The sequence below is a fragment of the Alligator sinensis genome, unplaced genomic scaffold (genome assembly GCF_000455745.1).
Source record: "Alligator sinensis unplaced genomic scaffold, ASM45574v1 scaffold1382_1, whole genome shotgun sequence".
In the NCBI taxonomy this organism is placed as follows: domain Eukaryota; kingdom Metazoa; phylum Chordata; order Crocodylia; family Alligatoridae; genus Alligator; species Alligator sinensis.
In genome coordinates, this window is record NW_005843036.1 from 310,155 (window position 1) to 328,590 (window position 18,436).

Consider the following 18,436-nt stretch of genomic DNA (forward strand, 5'->3'; position numbering starts at 1 on the left):
AGTTTCCATCCACAGAACGAAAAGGTGTTAAAGACTTAAGGTGAACCTGGAGCTAAGAACTTCCGAACCCTCCAAACAGGGAAATGAGGCACCAAGAGACTGGGGGCCAGTTCCAGTCTGCCTGTGAAGAGTGTATGTGGAGATGGGTACCAAAGTGTGAACAGCGCCAGACCAGGACAGGCCTCTATGGCACTCCACTCAAAACCTCCTACCATTCTGACATGGAGCCATTTATAACTGCTTAAATTTGATCACAGCTAGTATTGAGCTAGTTGTCTATCCTTCTTGTAGAAGTTTTGTCTAGCCCACAGTCCTGCAATTTGTTTATAAGAACATCATGTGGGACTTTGTCAAAAGCCTCCCTAAACTCCAGATACACTATATTCACTGCATTCTCTTCACCCACCCAACTAGTTATTTTGTTGAAGAAAGAGGTCATATTTATTTGGCATGATTTGTTCTTAACAATCCATGCTGGTAGCTCACAATCTGCCTTTCCTCCTCCAGGTGCTTGCAAATAGATTTCCTTACAATATGCTCCAGTAACTCCCCAGGTATTGAGGTCAGGCTAACCAGCCTCTAATTCCCAATTGCTCTATTTTGTCTTTTTCTAAAAATGGGTCACCATGTTGGCCCTTTTCCAGTCCTTTGGTATCTCACCTGTCTCCCATGACTTGGTAAATAAATATTATTGCCAAGGGCTCAGAGATCCTGTTCCTTTGTACCCTGGGATGAAGTTCATCAGGCCCTGCTGACTTAAATACATTCAGACTGATCAACAGCTCTCTGACTGATGTCTCATTACCTCAACCCTCAGCTTGTCCCCTTCTTTACCCAAATACTCTTTTTTAGCTGTCTGGTTGAAGCTTAATATTTTTGTGAAGATTGAGCTAAAGTGGCTGTTGAACAGCCCTGCCTTCTTTGCATCTTCTGTTAAGAGTTCCCCATGGCTATTTAACAGTGGACCAAGAGCTTACTTAGTCTTTTTTTTTCTGGCCAACATGCTTACAGAACCGCTCATTGTTGTCTGTAACTTCCTTCGCTGGGTGCAGCTCATTTTTCACATGTGCCGCCCTGATTTTGACCCTCCAAGTTCTTGCTATTTCCTGGTATGACTCTTTAGTGACTAATAGGTGGAACAGAAGCTGGCCCTGAGTGACCTGACCCAGGTTACACAGGGGACATGGGTCTTAAGAGATGTCATATCTGAAGGGGCTTCAGGATTTACAGGTGTGGTTCCTACAGTTAGGAGCAGGAGGATGGGGGTCATGCTGCTGATGCATATCCCCACCCAAAAGCTGCCAGGCCACAAGTAGGCTGGTCCCCAGGGATTCCTCACCTAGTGTGCCTGTGGCTATATTCTGGACTAGCTTAACATCAGAGGGGCTCCAGGCTTTTCAGCCTCTCAGAAGCAGGTTCAGCCAAGCTCCTTAACACCATGTTCTTGTATTCCAGGTTCAAACAGCTCACCAACATCTTTTCAACATGCAGGAAGTTAGGCCTGAGTCCACACCTACCCAGTAGAGGACTTCAGTCCATCCCTCCATGGTGATGCACTGGTACACTGTCAGCATGGCGAATCCAAAGTTATCGAAGTGGGTGATGCCATTGTTGGGCCCTGGCCATCCACCTCTGCAATCCGTGCCATTGAGGGTGCAATGACGCCCATGCCCAGTACTGGTACATGGGGCTGGCTTCTCCGACCCCACTGTGGCAATGATATCTGAGGAAGCACACAGAAGCCTGGGTGAGCAAAGGACAACCACACAGCCCCTGCCATGTCTTACAGTGATATGTCTCCCACAATAACTTACAGCCAACCCCCACCATGCCTTAGAGCCATGCCTTGAGGTCATACACACTGCCATGATACCTCATATCCATACAGGCACAGTGGTCCTCATACCCAACCCCTAGCCATACCTAATTTTCTCCTCCCCATCATGTCAAAGCCACACCTTGCACCATGTCATACATATTGCCACATTCAAACACGCCCCCGGCATGCTGTATTCTGCTGCTTGCAGGACCAGTGATGACAGGGATGGATTTCTTCCTGAAACAGTAGCTTTATTCCAGACACCCCTTAGGGGCCCTCTGAATGGTTCTGCCACATTTACCATCTCTATTCCCCCCCTCCAGCAATGGTGGATCACTATGTCCCATACCAGTCCCAGTGTAGTAGCAGGTCTTATGCATCTTGCCCTTGAACAGCTCCTGCCCCACAATGGCATGTCTGATGATCATGAAGAGAACGAGCAGTGCGATGAACAATGGCATATATGATGATCATGAAGAGAACGAGCAGTGCGATGTGCAACAGGGGCACCATGGCCTTGATGATGGAGTTCAGGACCACCTGCAGGCCTGCAGCAAAAAGCAGGTGAAATCTCCACACATACCTCTGCCCCTATCCCCCCTTCCTGATCAGCATCATTGCCCAGGCAGTGTCTCACATACACATTCAGCTGATCATCTATTGCTGCACGTGGCAAGGAAGAAGACAGGGCTTGCCCAAGGTCATGTGGAAAATCAGTGGCAGAGAGAGGGATCATACCCCTCTCTCAACTCTATCAGAGCTTTCTTCCTCCCCAGAACATTTAATGCTTATGGGTGGGGGGCTGTATCACAAGTGGCAAGGAAAGTCCTGAAGACTGAAACCCTTTCCCTCCTACCAAGCAGGTACATCTGGATCAGCCACCTCACCTGGCCCCATGGGGCACAGGAGGCTCCCATAGTTCATTCTGTGCTCAGTTTCTTGGATGAGTTTGTATGAACCAGGAGAGTGGGGAACACCAGCCCAGAGTGAAGACCTCCATTTCAGAGAGGCCACTGGACAGCGCCAATATTCAGCCATTACAGCCTGGGCCCTGATGAATGCTGTGTCCAGGTGGGTTAAGTCTGTGGCCTGCTGAGCCATGGTGCTCAGGGAGGCTTGAGAGGGACTGGCACAGCAGGGACCATTTAGGTTTTACTGCTCAACTGGACCTCCTGCCATGCTCCCATGGGAACCCCCATCCATGCCTCACATAGGACCCCCCCCGCCCCCAGCTTTCCCCCCTGCATTAGAAAGGCAGCTGTCACCCACTTGGCACTCCTGACACCAGGCGCAGAGGTCTGAGCACCCGGAAGGCTCTCAGGGCCTTGACGTCAAAGCCGCCCTTCCCACTCGGAGGTGCGCCCTGCATCACGCTGATCTGCTCCAGCATCATGGTAAAGAGCCTGGGGGAGATGAAGAAGAAGGGGAAAGGAATTTGGGACAGGGGAAGAGAAGAGGAAAGAGGAGGAGGTAGGCAGAGAGAAGGAGAGTGGAGGACAAGAAAAAAAGTAAAGGAAGAGAAGCACAAGGGATGCAAAAGTCAAACATCCAAGCAAGGAAAGGCAGTGCCATATTTATGGACAACAGGCAAGTCTCTCTGAGCCCTAACCACAGAGAGCATCTCAGAAGGGCATTTTTCCTGTTCTGGGCTTCTTGTCAGGAAGGGGCTGCTAGGAGTCAGGCAAGCTAAATTTCCGTCAGCTAGCTCTGGTTACCTGTCTGGGCCTGGCTACTAGTAGCTTAACTACCCCTGGCTGGCCCCAGTTTACCTGCATGGGCATGGCTCCCTGCTTATAAGCAGCAGCTGTCAGTGCCCAGCACTATTCATGCCTCTGCCTAGTCTTGGCCTTCTCATGCCTTGTTACTTGGTCCTACCTGTGTGGTCCTAGGACCTGGCTGTTGGTCCTAGCCTCCTGTTCCTTGGCTCCTGCTTCCTGGGTTCAACCTTGCTCCTCATATCTGCCTGTTAGTTCCTGGTTCCCACCTGTGACACCAGCACAGACCCCTTTGCTCCAGATGGACTTGCAGGCTCCTGACTCCACCTGGACCCTGTCTCCTGATAGTTTGCTCCTGGTTTGTGGGTTAGTTTGGCAATTGCCCATGCCCTGGCTCCATACAGCTGTCTGCCCCAGCCCCTCTTGGCTTGGGACTCCAATTGGCAACCCTGCTGCCTCCTGTACATGACCCCTGTGCCCTGCCCCCCTGGCTTGTGGTTCCACCCGGGTAACTCTCCAGGTCTTGGTCCCTTACAGACTGCCAACCCCTGATCCCCTGACTCTAGCTGGGACCTTGTTTCTGTGATCTTGTCTGATTCTGATCCCCTGGTTGTGACCCTCTAGGGTCAAGCCCTGACTGCTTCTGTCCTGTTTATACCCTTGACAGGGACCAATTCAGTGATACCCATGGGGGACCAGTCCAAAGCTATCAAGCTCTTGTGCGAAATGTTTTTCACCACTGGTGAAACTGTACAAACTCCCTAGATTTTGGAAGGGGGGTGGGGGGACAGGTCCTAAGTTTCCTCTCAGCCACCTGCCCTGCCAAACCACTGAGGACCCTCAGATCACCAGCCTAATTGCTACTTAAGTCCTATAGACAGGCCTGTCTGTGTGCAGGGCCTGTGGATGTTAAATGACTTAAAAGGGAGGGTTGTCGATGAACCCAGGAAATCAGGCTAGTCTGAGGGGGTGAGAGGGTGTCATATAGCTAAAGGCCTGAATCAATTGTATGTGAAAACTCTATTACAGGTTTGACCTGAAGCCCAGGGAAGTCATTAGAAAGATACCAGTCGACTTCAATGAGCTTTGGATCAAATGTGCATTTTGATAGTGTCACTTCTATGGACCCTCTTCCAGCCCTAGGCAAAGAATTCTTAACCAGCTCCCTGCGTTACCCCAAGGAGATGATGGCAAAGTCCAGCACGTTCCAGCCATTCCGGAGGTAGGCATCCGCGTGGAACAAAAACCCATAAGCAATGATCTTAAGCATGGCTTCAATGGTAAAGATGAACAGGAAGACATATTCTATCTTCTCCTGCAAGACACCAGGGGAGAAAGGGAAAGACTGTTAGCGAAGAGGTAATCAACCAGTGTCCCCATTGGGCCATGCCATGCCATCTGGAGAGCAGCACAGCCAGCCCTGGGACCCACCTCAGCCTGTCATGCAGCAAAGAGCCTGGGTCTGTTGGGGGAGAACCTTTGATTCACATGGCCCTGCAGCCGAGATGGAAAGTACAGCAGTCCCGACTTGATCCTCCTTTGAAAAAAGCTCCCCCTTTCAGCTCCACTCTTTCAGTATGTGACTTGTTAGCTGCATGCGGAGGTTGCTACTGTAAAGTCCACTGCTTTCCATGAATGTGAGACCCAGCCCCTCGGTGTAGCTTGGCTGCAGGTGCTGGGACACACCAGGACCTAGCTGAGATGCTCCACAGGTTGGTTTCTTCAGTTCTGACCCTTGAAGAGTCCCCATGGACCCACTCATGATTAAATGAGTGAGTGGATGGCATTATTAGAAACCCATATTCCATGTATGCCTTGGAACAGTGGTTTTAATTATTATAAGCTAAAACACAGCTGTGCAGGTGGTGACCTGTGGGCTGCATGTGGCTCATGAGAGGCCAGATTGAGGCCTGAATGGCTCTGGAGCCCAAAGGTTGAACGCTGCCACCATTCATGCCCTCCCCACCACTGAATTGAAGGCCTTTAGTTGTTGCTAGGGATGTTAATCCGCAGTAGGAAAAAGGTGGTGGGGAGCGGTGGCTGCATTCGTCCCTTGGTTTCTAGAGCTGCACCGGAGCAGTGGCTCCAGTAGCTGTACTAAGTCATCACCCTGGCACTGCAGGATCATGCAACCCATAAAAAGCCAGACCCAGCCCGTAAGCACAGAAGCAGGCAGGGCAGGAAGCAAAGCAACAAAAGGGCAGGGAATGCAGGCCTGGGAGCAGAAAGCAGAGCAGCAGATCAGACAGGAGAAAGGGACCAGAGTGGCACTTGGGGAAGGTGCAGGGTTAATTTGTGGCACACCTGCCAAAAAAGGTTGGCCTCCGTTGGTCAAAATATTGAGACCATAAGAATATTGTTGACTTGGGTGGAAGTCAGAAAAACCTGATGATCTCCATTAAAATCAAGCCCAGAGAATGCCCCTTTGGTGCTTCAGGGAGCGAGAGCTCTCTGGCATCCCCCACTGCTGCCCACACAATATCACAGGCAGCAGCATATTAGGGAGTTTATGCATTTCGTCTTGCATATGATATAGTTATTTTACCTTTTCTAATTTATTGCAACAAACACTCCGTTGCTCATGTGGATCCAGCTCTGTTTTATCCATCTCTTAAAGAGCAAATAGAGGCCTGGTGGAGGGGCTGACTAGCGGCTGACTAGCGGCTGGCCACCCCAGGCCTGGCTGGGGTGGCCAGTCTGGGGCAAGACCCCAGCAGGTGTGTGTTTGGCCTATACAAGCAACAGTGAGTGACTTCCTAGTACACTACTCAATAATTTAATGACAGCCATTAATCCAACCGGCTCTAAATAAGACTCTTTGAGGCCTAAAACCTATTCATTTTTCTGCCCCACCTCCTGCGCAGAGCCAGTACACTTCAGCAATTTTCTTTAGCACAGACCATCATACCTCTGACAAACCCTCCTCAGAGGCCAACGGCCCTTGTCATGGGGTGAGGGGTCTGCCATTGGCAGCAAGGGCTTCCAGCCTTAATGTGATGTGGCAGGGAATGGAGATTTCTCAGACTTCTGAAGGCAGAAAGAATCCCTTTAACTGCACCAGGAAAGGATGCTTCTCCCCCCTTGCCTCTCCTTTGTTAGGCCCGCTGTCTTGCTGCCCAGCTCTTTGGCTGACTCGGTATGGCCCCCTGCAGCTATCTGGGCCCAGAATAGTCCCTGGCTTTTCCACGGAGCACAGCAGAGCCTGCTGCCTGTCTATCACCCCCAGCTGACTCTGTCTGTCACACTAATCACTACCGCTGTTGCCAGGGCCCCTTCCAGGTCTGGATTAAAATGCTTTAGAACTAGCCAGATGGATGGCGGGGGGGTGTATATTTATATATTCCCATTCACCCCTCAACAACTCCTGCCGCAGGGGATCTGCTGTTGCCACAGGGAAGGGAAATTCTTCTCTGGGAGCTTGCTCTGGGAGTAGCCTGGAATTACACCCGAATACCTTAATTCTTGGGGGCCAAATCCTGATATTGCCACTCATCTCAATGCTGCAGTCAGTAGTGGGTACATGCAGGGTTTGGTTTTAAGACCTGATGTCCCCACCTTGATCCTTCTAAGTACTGAATTGATTGTTAAACCAGACTACACCAGTACTAAAAGAGATAAATTCATCCTAGTGGAAGCCAAGGTCCCAGCATTAGGACTTACTAACATCCATTTAAGAGATCAGAGTCAAAGCACTCTTGGGTACACCCTTCACTCACATGCCCACTTAAATATACTGCATGCAAGCAGCAGGCATGCCATGCATCACTGTATCACTGCCATGTCTAACAGTCAGCCTCATCTCGCATCCCAAGGCTACACTGTCTAATGGTTAGAACAGAGAGCTAGTAGCCAGGAATTAATCTAACGGGGGGCTCAGGACTCCTGGATGACACTGGCAGTCAGTGAGGTCTAATGATTAGGCTGGAGCCTAAGGATCAGAACTTGCAGGTCCAAGTCCCTTGGCTGCAGACTCGCTGCATAACAGTAAAGCACATCTTCTTTGGATCTCTGTTTGTCCCCTAAAAATGGAAATAATACTTAACCACTCCTCAGGGTTGCAGTAAGACTTAGATAATACTATGAGATGCCTTGGGGGCCTATCATAAACGATGCTAGACAGATGCAGAGGATTATTCTGTAATTTTCTGTTCCATTTCATAGACACCAGCACATCACTTGCTATGGTTTTAGGGAGAAACTGTGCCAGCAGCGCCAGTGGAGATCATGCAAAGGCTTATAAATTGTGCTCTGCGACCCCCACCTAGAAACTGAACCAGATCTACGTTTACAGATGGCTCCTGCAGCCAGATCAGAGTCATTCCTGTAGCCAAGGCACCAGAGAGCTGTGCTCTGATGCTGAGAAAAGAGTATTCAGACCTGCTGTAGCTGGCCACATTGTAGTTCTACAGCTCACCATTTAAAGAGTCACATTTATGTCTCTTTTAACACACACTGGCTGTGTCTACATGAGTTGCTGACTGTGCAGTAGATCATTACTACTGCGCAGTAGCGTCACATGGCACGAACCATGATGCAATGCTACTGTGCAGCAGTAACAAGCTCCTGCGCAGTCAGCATCACCAAGAAGCCACATGGGGACGCTAGTGAGCAGTAATGCCTGTTACTGCACAGTCATTTAGTGCTTGTGTATGCAAGTAATAAATCACTGCACAGTAACAATGGTGCAGTCAGCGTCTTGTGTAGATGCAGCCACCGAGACACGGTGATGATTTCTTTGTCCTTTGCTGCTGCTGTTGATACAGTATATTATCCCTGGGTAAAACTGGGATGGGATGGTTTAGTCAGGGCTGATCCTGCCTTAAGTAGAAGTTTGGACAAGATGATATATAGGGGTCCCTTTCAGCCCTACTTTCCTTTTATTCTAAAACAGGGAAAAACAATTAAGAATCAAGACTCTTCTACACCCTGCTGGACAGTCCAAGAGAGTCCCCCTGTGAAAATGTCCCACCCACTTGTTCCTGCTCCACACACACCATGTGCTGAAAAATGTCATATAACCAGAGTTAGTAGACAACTGGGTGCCCCCAGTGCTGTTCTCAGGACTGCACCCAAGCCTGAGACCTGAGGGCAGGACTGGGCATAGGCCAGAAGGCAGCTACATGACATTTTTCAGCACATGGTTCATGCAGAGTGGGAGTAAAAGGGTGGGACGTGTTTCATAGTAGGGCCCCCGAGCACTGCATGCTGCCATGGGGATGTGCCCTCGGTCTGTACCCCATGGAGTATACGCACCAAACGTAATTCATGCTGACATACGATAGTGAAGAATTACATCTACCCTGACCTGCAAACCCCAATTCCCCTCTCACTCATACTGTTATCGATGAGGGGTAACTCTGCTGGACCTGGAGCTCCTTTCATTACCTAGGTGAGAATGAATAGAAACTCCACTGAGATTGATCCTTACCCTCTCCCATGTATAAGTTGGGGTAACCCCATTGGATTTGCCATTCTCCCCAACCCTGATCACCCAAGTGTAAATCAAGTGTCTCTCTTAAAACCAGTAGAGAAAAGCTAATTGAGGTGAGAAGGGAACCAGGCCTTTTTGCTGTGCAGTGTTAGAGCAGAGCCAGGCAGTGTAGGCCCCTTTCACCTGTGGGCACATCAAGGAAAGTTCTGCTTTGGCTCCCATGGTGAAGAAGATGGGGACAGATTTTCAGCTGATGTAAATTGGTTCAGCTCCACCTAATCAGTAGCCGATCAAGGCCAAATTATATCTGCTGTGGATTGGCCTCCATGGTGTTTTATCATCCCCTTTTCTCCCTGCTCCCACTTCTGCTCTCTAATCCACTCTCCCCCCTGCACTATCCATGAATTGAGGCATAATAATAAAGCAAATAAGATGGAGAGGGGGCCTAGGTTAAGGCAAGTCGGGCTAGAAAGAGAAAAGCGCCTGTACACAGCACCTGGATGTACAGGGAGCCCAGTAATCACGCAAGGCCTATAAAAAGACTTGGGTCCTTAGGGCATGGCTGGTCTGTCACAGGCACATGCTTCAACCATGTTAGGGGACCATGCAACCTTATCCAAAAGGATCTGAAGTATCCTCCTCGTGTTGTAAGATTAACAATCTGAACCAGCTCAATGCAATGCATTCAGGGCCTTCAGCTGTGGACTGAGGGGAAAGGCCTGCATCCAGCTCTTGGGGACCACACAGGCCACTCCAAAATGCACACGCCAGCGCAGGCACCCTAGGCCGCATGGGACAGAACTCAGGGATTAATGGCACAATGAGTGGCCATGACCCTGCTGTCTCCTAACATCAACCCTGCTGGGGCCACAGGTCAAGGAAACTCATCATCAGACACAAACCTACCATTCCCATCAGTCACATGCTGCTATCTGCTATGGCATTGACCGCACATGTAGTGGTCATCACAGGTCATTAGGATGGCCTGAATGACCTCTTACTACCACTAGAGGATCACACAACGTGCCTTCCATAAACCAAGCTCCCTGCATGCACCACAGCTTCTGCGTATCTCTTTCTCTCTCCCACACCTCCCTGCGTGCTCCCCCCTGTTCCCTTTACCTTGTTCCAGGGACTTTGTGTCCCCCATCCTCTCCTCTTTCCATAACAGGGTTCCCCACGCTCCCCCTTCAGGCCTTTCCCCCTTCTGTCTGTCTAAGAAACTCAGTCTAGGACCTGGGGTGTCAGTGTCCTGCTCCCTTAAATGGATCAGAGCTGAGATAAGGGTGTTATGCTAGAGAAGTGGTCCCCTCAACCCTGTACTCATTGGCAAGGTGCTGCCCATGGGACCCTCCATCACTGGTCAGGGCCACTGAAAATTGAAACGTTTAACTGAGGTTGGCTTGCAGCATGTTACTTGCTCAGTGCTGTGGCCCAAGGGTCAGCAAAGGCTAGAAACTACTCTGTTACAAGAAACTAACAGCACCATCGACTGGTTCTTTGAGCTAATTACACCTATACAGGTGGCTGATGCTGCTAGTTCTGCTAGCTACTTTTTCCCCTTTTGAGTCCACCAAAATCAATAGGGTCCTATCCACCAAACACTAGATGCCGTGACATTTTGGATTCAATTGACTGCCACATTCACAAGTTATTGCAGACAGACAGACAAAGATTGCTGAGTTGAATGTAGGGCCTGTCTTTGCCTGGCCAGTTATTACCACGGCATCTTGAAGCTGTAACCAAGATCTGGACCCCAGTGTGCTGGGCACAGATGTTCACTAAAGGGGCATCTCAGCCCCCTCCAAGGACTCCCATGCTACATACAGAAAGGGAGGTGACTTGCCCAAGGCCTGCTGCTCACACAGTGAAGCAAAAGCAGATCTAGAAAATAACCTGATCACCTCCCCTGCAATCCAGCACATGCTGCCCCTTTGGTATCTACAGCTACGCAGCCAGTGTTTTGGAAGGTGAGTGTCCATTGCTAAATGGTCCTGTTTCTGCTTGATCAGTTCACTGTAAATCAGGAGGAACAGCCATGGGCTGATACCAGCATAAACTGCTTATAATTTGGCAGCTACCTCCTAAACCAAAAGTGTCAGACCCACCTTCCAGCAGCACCGCGCTTTTGTTCAGCCCCTCAGATGAGCTAATGTCTGTCCATAGCGCCATACTATGGTGGCTTCAGTGACCAGAACTGGCAGTGGAACAGAGACGTTGCATCCTAAGAGCGGGTTCTGCTGAGGACTGCACATACCTGGAGGCTTGTGCTGTATCTGAATTGGAGTCAGATGATAATGGTCTACACGAGATACTTTACTGCGCAACAGCCTACTCTGCCACACAGTAAAGCGTCTCCATCTACACATGCATGGCAATTAGGCGCAGTAGACTAATTTACTGTGTTGCCAAATAGGAAATTCCTGCATTTCATAGATTTCATAGACTTTAGGGCTGGAAGGGAACTTAAAGATCATCAAATCCAGCCCCCTGCCCCAGGGCCAGGAAGTCAGCTAGGGTCAAAGGATCCCGGCAAGACAAGCATCCAAAGGTTTCTTGAATGAGTCCAGAGTAGGTGCCTGCACCACTTCTGGAGGGAGTCTATTCCAGGTCTTGGGGGCTTGGATAGTAAAGAAATGTTTTCTTATGTCCAGCCTAAAATGGTCTTGGAAGAGTTTATGACTGTTGGTCCTTGTTTTCCCTTGCGGCGCTCTGGTGAACAGACATTCTCCCAGATACTGATGAACACCCCTTATGTACTTTTAGGCAGCCACCAGGTCCCCCCCGAGTCTGCACTTTTCCAGGCTGAAGAGTCCCATGGCTCTCAGCCTGTCTCCATAAGGCCTGTTTTCCTGCCCTCTGATCACGCACATGGCTCTCCTCTGGACTCCCTCAAGCTTCTCGACATCCTTCTTGAATTGTGGAGCCGACGGAGTCCTCTATCTGCAGCCTCCCCAAGGCCGAGTACAGCGGGAGGACGACATCCTGAGATTTACTTGAGAAGCGTCTATGGATGCAAGCCAGGGTTTTGTTTGCTTTACCAGCTGCAACATCACATTCGTGGTTCATGTTCATCTTGTGGTCAGTTATGACCTCCCAAGTGTCTTTCAGCTGTGGTGCTGGCAAGCGTAGCGCTGCCGAGCCTATAAGCATGCTGCCGGTTTTTTTCCCCCCCAAGGCATTTATTGGTATTGAATGTCATCAGGTTTGTATCCGCCCACTTACTAAGCTTATCCAAGCCAGCCTGGATCACTAGCCTGTCCTCAGGTGTGGACGCTATGCCCCAAAGTTTAGTGTCATCAGCGAACTTGGCCAGTGCGTTTCTGACACCAATGTCCACACTGTTGATAAAGATGTTAAAGAGAACCGGTCCAAGGACAGAGCCATGGGGGACACCAGTGGTCACGGAGCACCATAATGATTCGCTGACATCAACCACAGCTCTCTGGGTCCGACCTCGGTGCCAATTACCCAGCCATCAGACTGTGGTGTAGCTAAGGCCACAGTTGGCCAATTTTTCCATGAGGAGGTTGTGGGATACCAGATCAAAGGCTTTTTTCAAGCCCAGATATATGATGTCAATCTTTTCTCCCTTGTCCAGGTGATAGGTCACCTGGTTGTAGAAGGAGATGAGATTGGTCAGGCAAGACCTACCCATGACAAACCCATGCTGGGTATCCCTCAAGATGTTGCCATCAGCCAGCTTATCAAGAAGGGTCTCTTTGACAATTTTCTCCAGAATCTTACTGGGGATTAAGGTCAAGCTGATTGGCCTGCAAGTCCCAGGATCTACTTTCCGCCCTTTCTTGAAGATGGGTACCACATTGGCCTTCTTCCAGTCTTCAGGTACTTCACCTGAGCACCACGAATTTTTGAAAATTTTTGCCAATGGTTGGGCCGTGACACCTGCCCACTCCTTGAGTACTCCAGGGTGTAATCTGTCAGGACCAGCTGACTTGAAGGTGTCCAGCCTTTCAAGGTGTTCCTTTACTAGATCTACACTGATGATGGATATAAATACGCCCTCACTCTGGCCGTCCCATGTCATGCTAGGCAGAGCGGTCCCTTTGGGCTGATGGAAGACTGACATAAAGTACCCATTAAGCAGGTTGGCTTTTTCCTGGGTGTCTGTTATCAGTTGTCCCATTTGGTTCAGTAGGGGTCCAATGTTACCCTTGCTTTTTTTCCGATGTTACCCTTGCTTTTTTATGCACATTTACTTAAATGCATATGTAGATGGTGACATTGGGATTAGATTTACTCCAGCTCAAACTGAGCTGGAGTATATACAATTGCATTAATTGCATGTGTAGATGTGCCCAATAGGGGTGGACTTTCAGGTGTGCTAAAGCTCCACCATACGGTACAGCTCTGCCAAGGATGGAGCTCCACATAAATGTGAACATTTTCCCCCAGTCAACAGAAGCTGTTTCCTTTCCCTTCTTAAATATTTTTAAAAATTAATTCTGGCAAATTTGGTTTGGATATGTGGGTTGAAAATGAAAATGAGAACCAGCAGGCCCAGAAGTGCATTGTGTGGTGAATAACTCATTTATCCAAAAGCTTTCACTCAGTCTTACTACTCTGCTGGTCAAGATAGAGTTGGCAGAAAGGCCCTCTGCAGCAGTGATGTCCAACCTTTCTGGACTGCAGGCCAGTTGAGTGGTGTGGGGTCAGTCCATAGGCTAGATCTGGTGCATGAGATTGGTCCAAGAGCCCAATCCAGGGAAAGCATTTTCAATGTAAATGGGAACTGCTCCTATGTCATGAAACTGCCTCATCTAATTACCCCTTCCACGGCTCACAGGGAAGCCCTGAAAGGATGTGTGGGGCAGGGAGTTTTGGGGGAAGAGCCAGGGAGAATTTGCCACTGTTTCCTGGCTCACGTATCCAGGTTTCCCCCGAGCTTTCTGGTGCTGCAGGATTCCTGCACCATCACCCAGTTCCTCCCTTCCCATAAACAAGTGACAGAACTTGTTTGATGAATCCCAGAGCTTCTGAGATGGGATCCAAAAGAGCAACAACTCCCTCTGGAAGCCAAGTGCGAGGTGCCAGTCCTTACAGGAAACTTTCCCTTCATGGCGCCCTTATCTCTCACCCCTGAAGCTCTCTGGTTTTACACAGCCTTTTCATTCTGGCGGAGCTAAAGTGTGCCCTTCAGGGGACCTGTCATCATAATCCAGGCTGCTGGAAACAGGCAAAAGGAAGGACTCTGAAGACTGTCAGTCCACAGTTATTCATTCACTTGAAAAGTGTACTGGACACTCCCTACACATCCCCCAGCTCTGCTACTATATCATCTTTAGGGAGGTCTGAGGTGGCAGAATGGGGCCAGTAGTAAGAAAAAGACATTGGATGCCACTCCCTAATGTTCATGGGGATTGAAGAGCTAGGGGGAATGGCTGGTTCAAGATCCCTGGGGATTTCACGGTTTGGTTTGTACACAGCTGTACATGCAAGCTTACATGCCAGGCCTTTGCCAAGTGCCCCATCCTGGCTTTGGCAAACCAGTTTGGGCAGATTTATGTACAGGGAAATGGGCTTGGAGCAGTGGAGACATACTAGAAGCAAGCCAGACATAGGGTAGGATGATCTATTTATACAGACTCTCAGGGCAATGCAGGAGAACTGGAGCAAGGCACAAGAAGAAGCAGTAAAGGAGAAGGAGCAGGCATCCACAATAGGAGGACCAGTTTAGCTGCAGGGCCAGCAACAGAATGGGAGCTGAGTTGGAAACACCCCACAGTTGAGAAGACAAACCAGGAGTTGCATAGGAATATTTTAGACCTCCCTCGAAACCCTGATCTAAGCCTACAGAATAGCAGCAAATAGTAGCAGCGATAAAGGAACCGAGACAGGGAAATGCCTGCAGACCTTAGTTTCAAATCTGCCTCTGCCTATTTAGGTCTGTATGAGTCTCTTGCTATTAAGTCAAGAGTAATAGTAGTTTCAGACACATTGTATGAAACAAGTTAGTGTGTGCGTATCCACTATGCACTTGTGGCTATCACGTGCCCCTGTAGTGCTGAGTCATAGCTAGAAGCCCAGTGTGGCTAGGATTCTGGCAGAGATCATGTTTAAGCTACAGGGGGGTCTGAGAAAGTCAACACTAGTCCCAGGGGACAGGCAGCCAGGATTCAGGCCTGAGCTCCTAGCAGGAAGTGCCGGACAGAGGATCCATATCTTGAGACTGTACCTAAACTCTGGTGACTTGCCACACATTGGACCCAGCGGTTGGGACCCAATTCAGAAGTCTGATGAATGTTCAAGAAGGGAACACAACTAGATGTATGAGACTGGGCTTTGTGGCAATACAGTCATTGCCATGATATATGAAACAGCAAGGCTACATACAAAAAAGGTGTTTACCAAAGTTACAGGGGTGTAGGCTGCAGCCGTGTTGGTCTAAGGACATAAGCAGACGGGGTTCGTTGGGTAAACCCATTATCTTTTATTAGACCAACTCAAAAAGTTGGAAAAATGCTAAAGTTACATGCAAGCAGGCTTCTACAAAGCTTGAGTTTCAGCTCTGCATGCCTTGTTTACCAGTGACTGACCTGAAAAGCTGACCAGTGACTGAATCTGAAAAACTCGATAACAGGGGTGGCCAACCTGTGCCACATATCTCAAGCACCATGGGCAGCCACTGTGTGGCATGTGGTAGAAGGGAAGGGACAAGCAGGGGCAGGGAGCAGAAAACAGAGTAGCAGATCAGGCAAGGAGTGCAGGGCAGAGAGTAGAAGGCAAAGTAGAAGACCAGTTAGGATTGGAGTGGTCCCCACTCTATATCACATAATACACTGTACTAAACACATTAGTTTTGTGTTCACCTACAACCAAAGGGAATTTCCCCAGATGCATTTTTGATAAAGCACAGAAATGCACATAAAACTGAGTCCTCCTATGAACCACATTAGATTGAAGAAATGAAAGCTATAAAGCCAAGAAACCCCTTGAGACAGAGCCAAAATTTAGCTAGCTAGTTTCAAATGCTGCTCTTCGTTCTGCTTCTTTTTAGAAGACCGGGGCAGACAGAACGGGTTTGGGTAGAAATCTAACCTGAACTTTTTGCCAGACTTCTGTGAAGTTAGAAGGGTTAATTTAGCAAACTGTATTTTCTGGTTCTGGATCCGATGGTAGTGGTGGTAATTCAGGTACTAGGGGTGGACAAGCAGGGCACCAGCCTCGGGCACCAACTTAGAGGGGGCACAAGAATGGTGCCCACCACCAGTGCCAGCCTGGCCTCCACCACTGCTCAGGACATCAGACTTCCTAGTTATGCCTCTGGGTTCAAGCCTGAAACAGATTTGCCAGCATAGTCTAATGGCTGGGAGTGGCAATGAGAGAAAGAGATGGACCACCGCTCTGCTGGATGCAACACAGAACTGTTCAATTGTGCATCAAAGGACTTCTCCTAATGGACGATGTCAATTTTTGTTTAGTTCAAATAGTCGGGCATAGCTTTTTTGGATCAAGATGACCTGAGATTTCAGTAGAGCTAAGTGAATAATCAGGTTTTTGGTTTGGTAGCAGTTCTATAGCATAACAATAATGTCTATTCCCCCACCACACACACACACACACACACAAACCAAACACCTCCCCCCCACCCCTTCCCCCGCAAATACTTTGAAATTTGCAGCCGCTTGAAAAATAAATGTTTTTTATTATGGATTAGATTTAAAAAAAATGTTTTAATTTTGTGAAACAATAAATATTTTTAAAAATAAAACTTAAGGATATTGAAGTTGTTTTGAATTGGAAATCAGCACATCTAATTTAAAATGTGTTGCAATGAACATCTTCAATTTTTTTCAGTTTTGAGGGTTTTCTTCCTCCAAACAACTCTGAAACTAAAAGAAATTCACAGAACGCTTGGGTTGTTGAATCTACATTTTTTGCCAAAGTAAATTTCCACTGAAAAATTGTACCCAACGCCTGTTCTGAGTTGCAGCTGCTATGATATTCCAAGTACTCACAGTCCGCAGAAGAAACAGCTATGACATTTTTAAGTGCCCAAAGATGTGTTACAATATTAAGAAAAGTGGTTTTGGGGGAGAGGGGGCAGGGTGTTTCCCAAGTGCCTAGAAACAGAAATGGGCAGAAATTATATGCTGGTTTTCCAACCTAGTATTTCAGAACTAAGATGCGTGTTCACATCTTTTCCAAGCCTATCTAAGCTTGGATAAGGTCTGAGTGTGCATCTGAAATTCGGGGTGCTTCTCTGAAGCCAACCTTGAGACTTGAAGCAGTTCTTCCATAAGTGTTTGTCCTCAAGCACCATGATCTCTTGAGTGTATATTCACAACCTTGTATAGAATCAGGACATTGGCTGCTGTGATTCCCCTGCTTTACCTGCAGTAGGTTAGACTGTTATATTTTGTGTTGTATCAGAGTTGATAATTTTTCAAAGACTTTAGATTATGGATTGTAGAGGATGATTTGGATAAGCATCATAGTTGGTAGGGTCAGAAGGGACCTGAGCAGATCATCAAGTCCAACCCCCTGCCATGGGCAGGAAAGAGTACTGGGGTCAAATGACTCTGGCTAGGTGATTGTCTAGCCTCCTTTTGAAGACCCCCAGGGTACGGGCGAGCACCACTTCCCTTGGAAATTGGTTCTAGCTCCTAGCTGCCCTGACAGTGAAGTTGTGCCTTCTGATATCTAGCCTGAATCTACTCTCAGTCAACTTATGGCCATTGTTCCTTGTTACCCCCAGTAGTGCTCGGGGGAACAGGGACTCTCCCATTGCCTGCTGGTCCCCCTTGGCCAGTTTGTAGATGGCCACCAGATCCCCTCTCAGCCTTCTCTTGTGGAGGCTGAACAGGTTCAGGTCCCGTAGCCTCCCCTCATAGGGCCTACCCTGCTGCCCCCTGATCATGTGAGTGGCCCTCTCCATGTTGTCCACATCCCTCCTGAAGTGTGGTGCCCAGAACTGGATGCAGTACTCCGACTGCGGCCTGACCAATGTCACATAGAGGGGAAGAATCACCTCCTTGGACCTGCTCGAGATGCATCTGTGGATGCATGACAAGGTGCGGTTAGCTTTCCTAACTGCATCCCCACATTGGCGGCCCATGTTCATCTTAGAGTCAATAATGACTCCAAGATCCTTTTCTGCCTCTGCACTGATGAGAAGGGAGAAGGTATGCTCCTGGTTCTTCCTCCCCAGGTGCAATACCTTGCACTTGTCAGTGTCAAAACCCATCTTATTCTCATCCACCCACCTCTGTAACCTGTTGAGATGTAGTTGTAGCCTGTTCCTCTCTTCTAGCGTGCCCACTTCTCCCCACATCTTAGTGTCATCTGCAGACTTGAACAAGGTGCTTTTCACCCCCTCGTCCAAATCACTGATGAAGATGTTGAACAGTGCAGGCCCGAGGACTGAGCCCTGGGGAATCCCACTGCCCACATCCTTCCAGGTCAAAAATGACCCAGCCACCCCCACCCTCTGGGTGCGGCCCTCCAGCC

At 48.8% G+C, this 18,436-nt stretch overlaps 1 protein-coding gene across 5 annotated transcripts in view; it reads right to left on the reverse strand.

The window, feature by feature from the left end:
* CACNA1S (calcium voltage-gated channel subunit alpha1 S) overlaps positions 1 to 18,436 on the reverse strand; it is a 91,523-nt gene that overhangs the window by 51,037 nt on the left and 22,050 nt on the right. For all 5 annotated transcript variants that reach the window (XM_025193316.1, XM_025193317.1, XM_025193315.1 and 2 more), the window contains exons 3-7: positions 4,710 to 4,849; positions 3,089 to 3,222; positions 2,270 to 2,367; positions 2,169 to 2,223; positions 1,518 to 1,723 (exon numbers count right to left, since the gene is read on the reverse strand). In XM_025193316.1, coding sequence (XP_025049101.1) covers positions 1,518 to 1,723; positions 2,169 to 2,223; positions 2,270 to 2,367; positions 3,089 to 3,222; positions 4,710 to 4,849 — 633 coding nt within the window. The remainder of the gene's footprint in view (positions 1 to 1,517; positions 1,724 to 2,168; positions 2,224 to 2,269; positions 2,368 to 3,088; positions 3,223 to 4,709; positions 4,850 to 18,436) is intronic.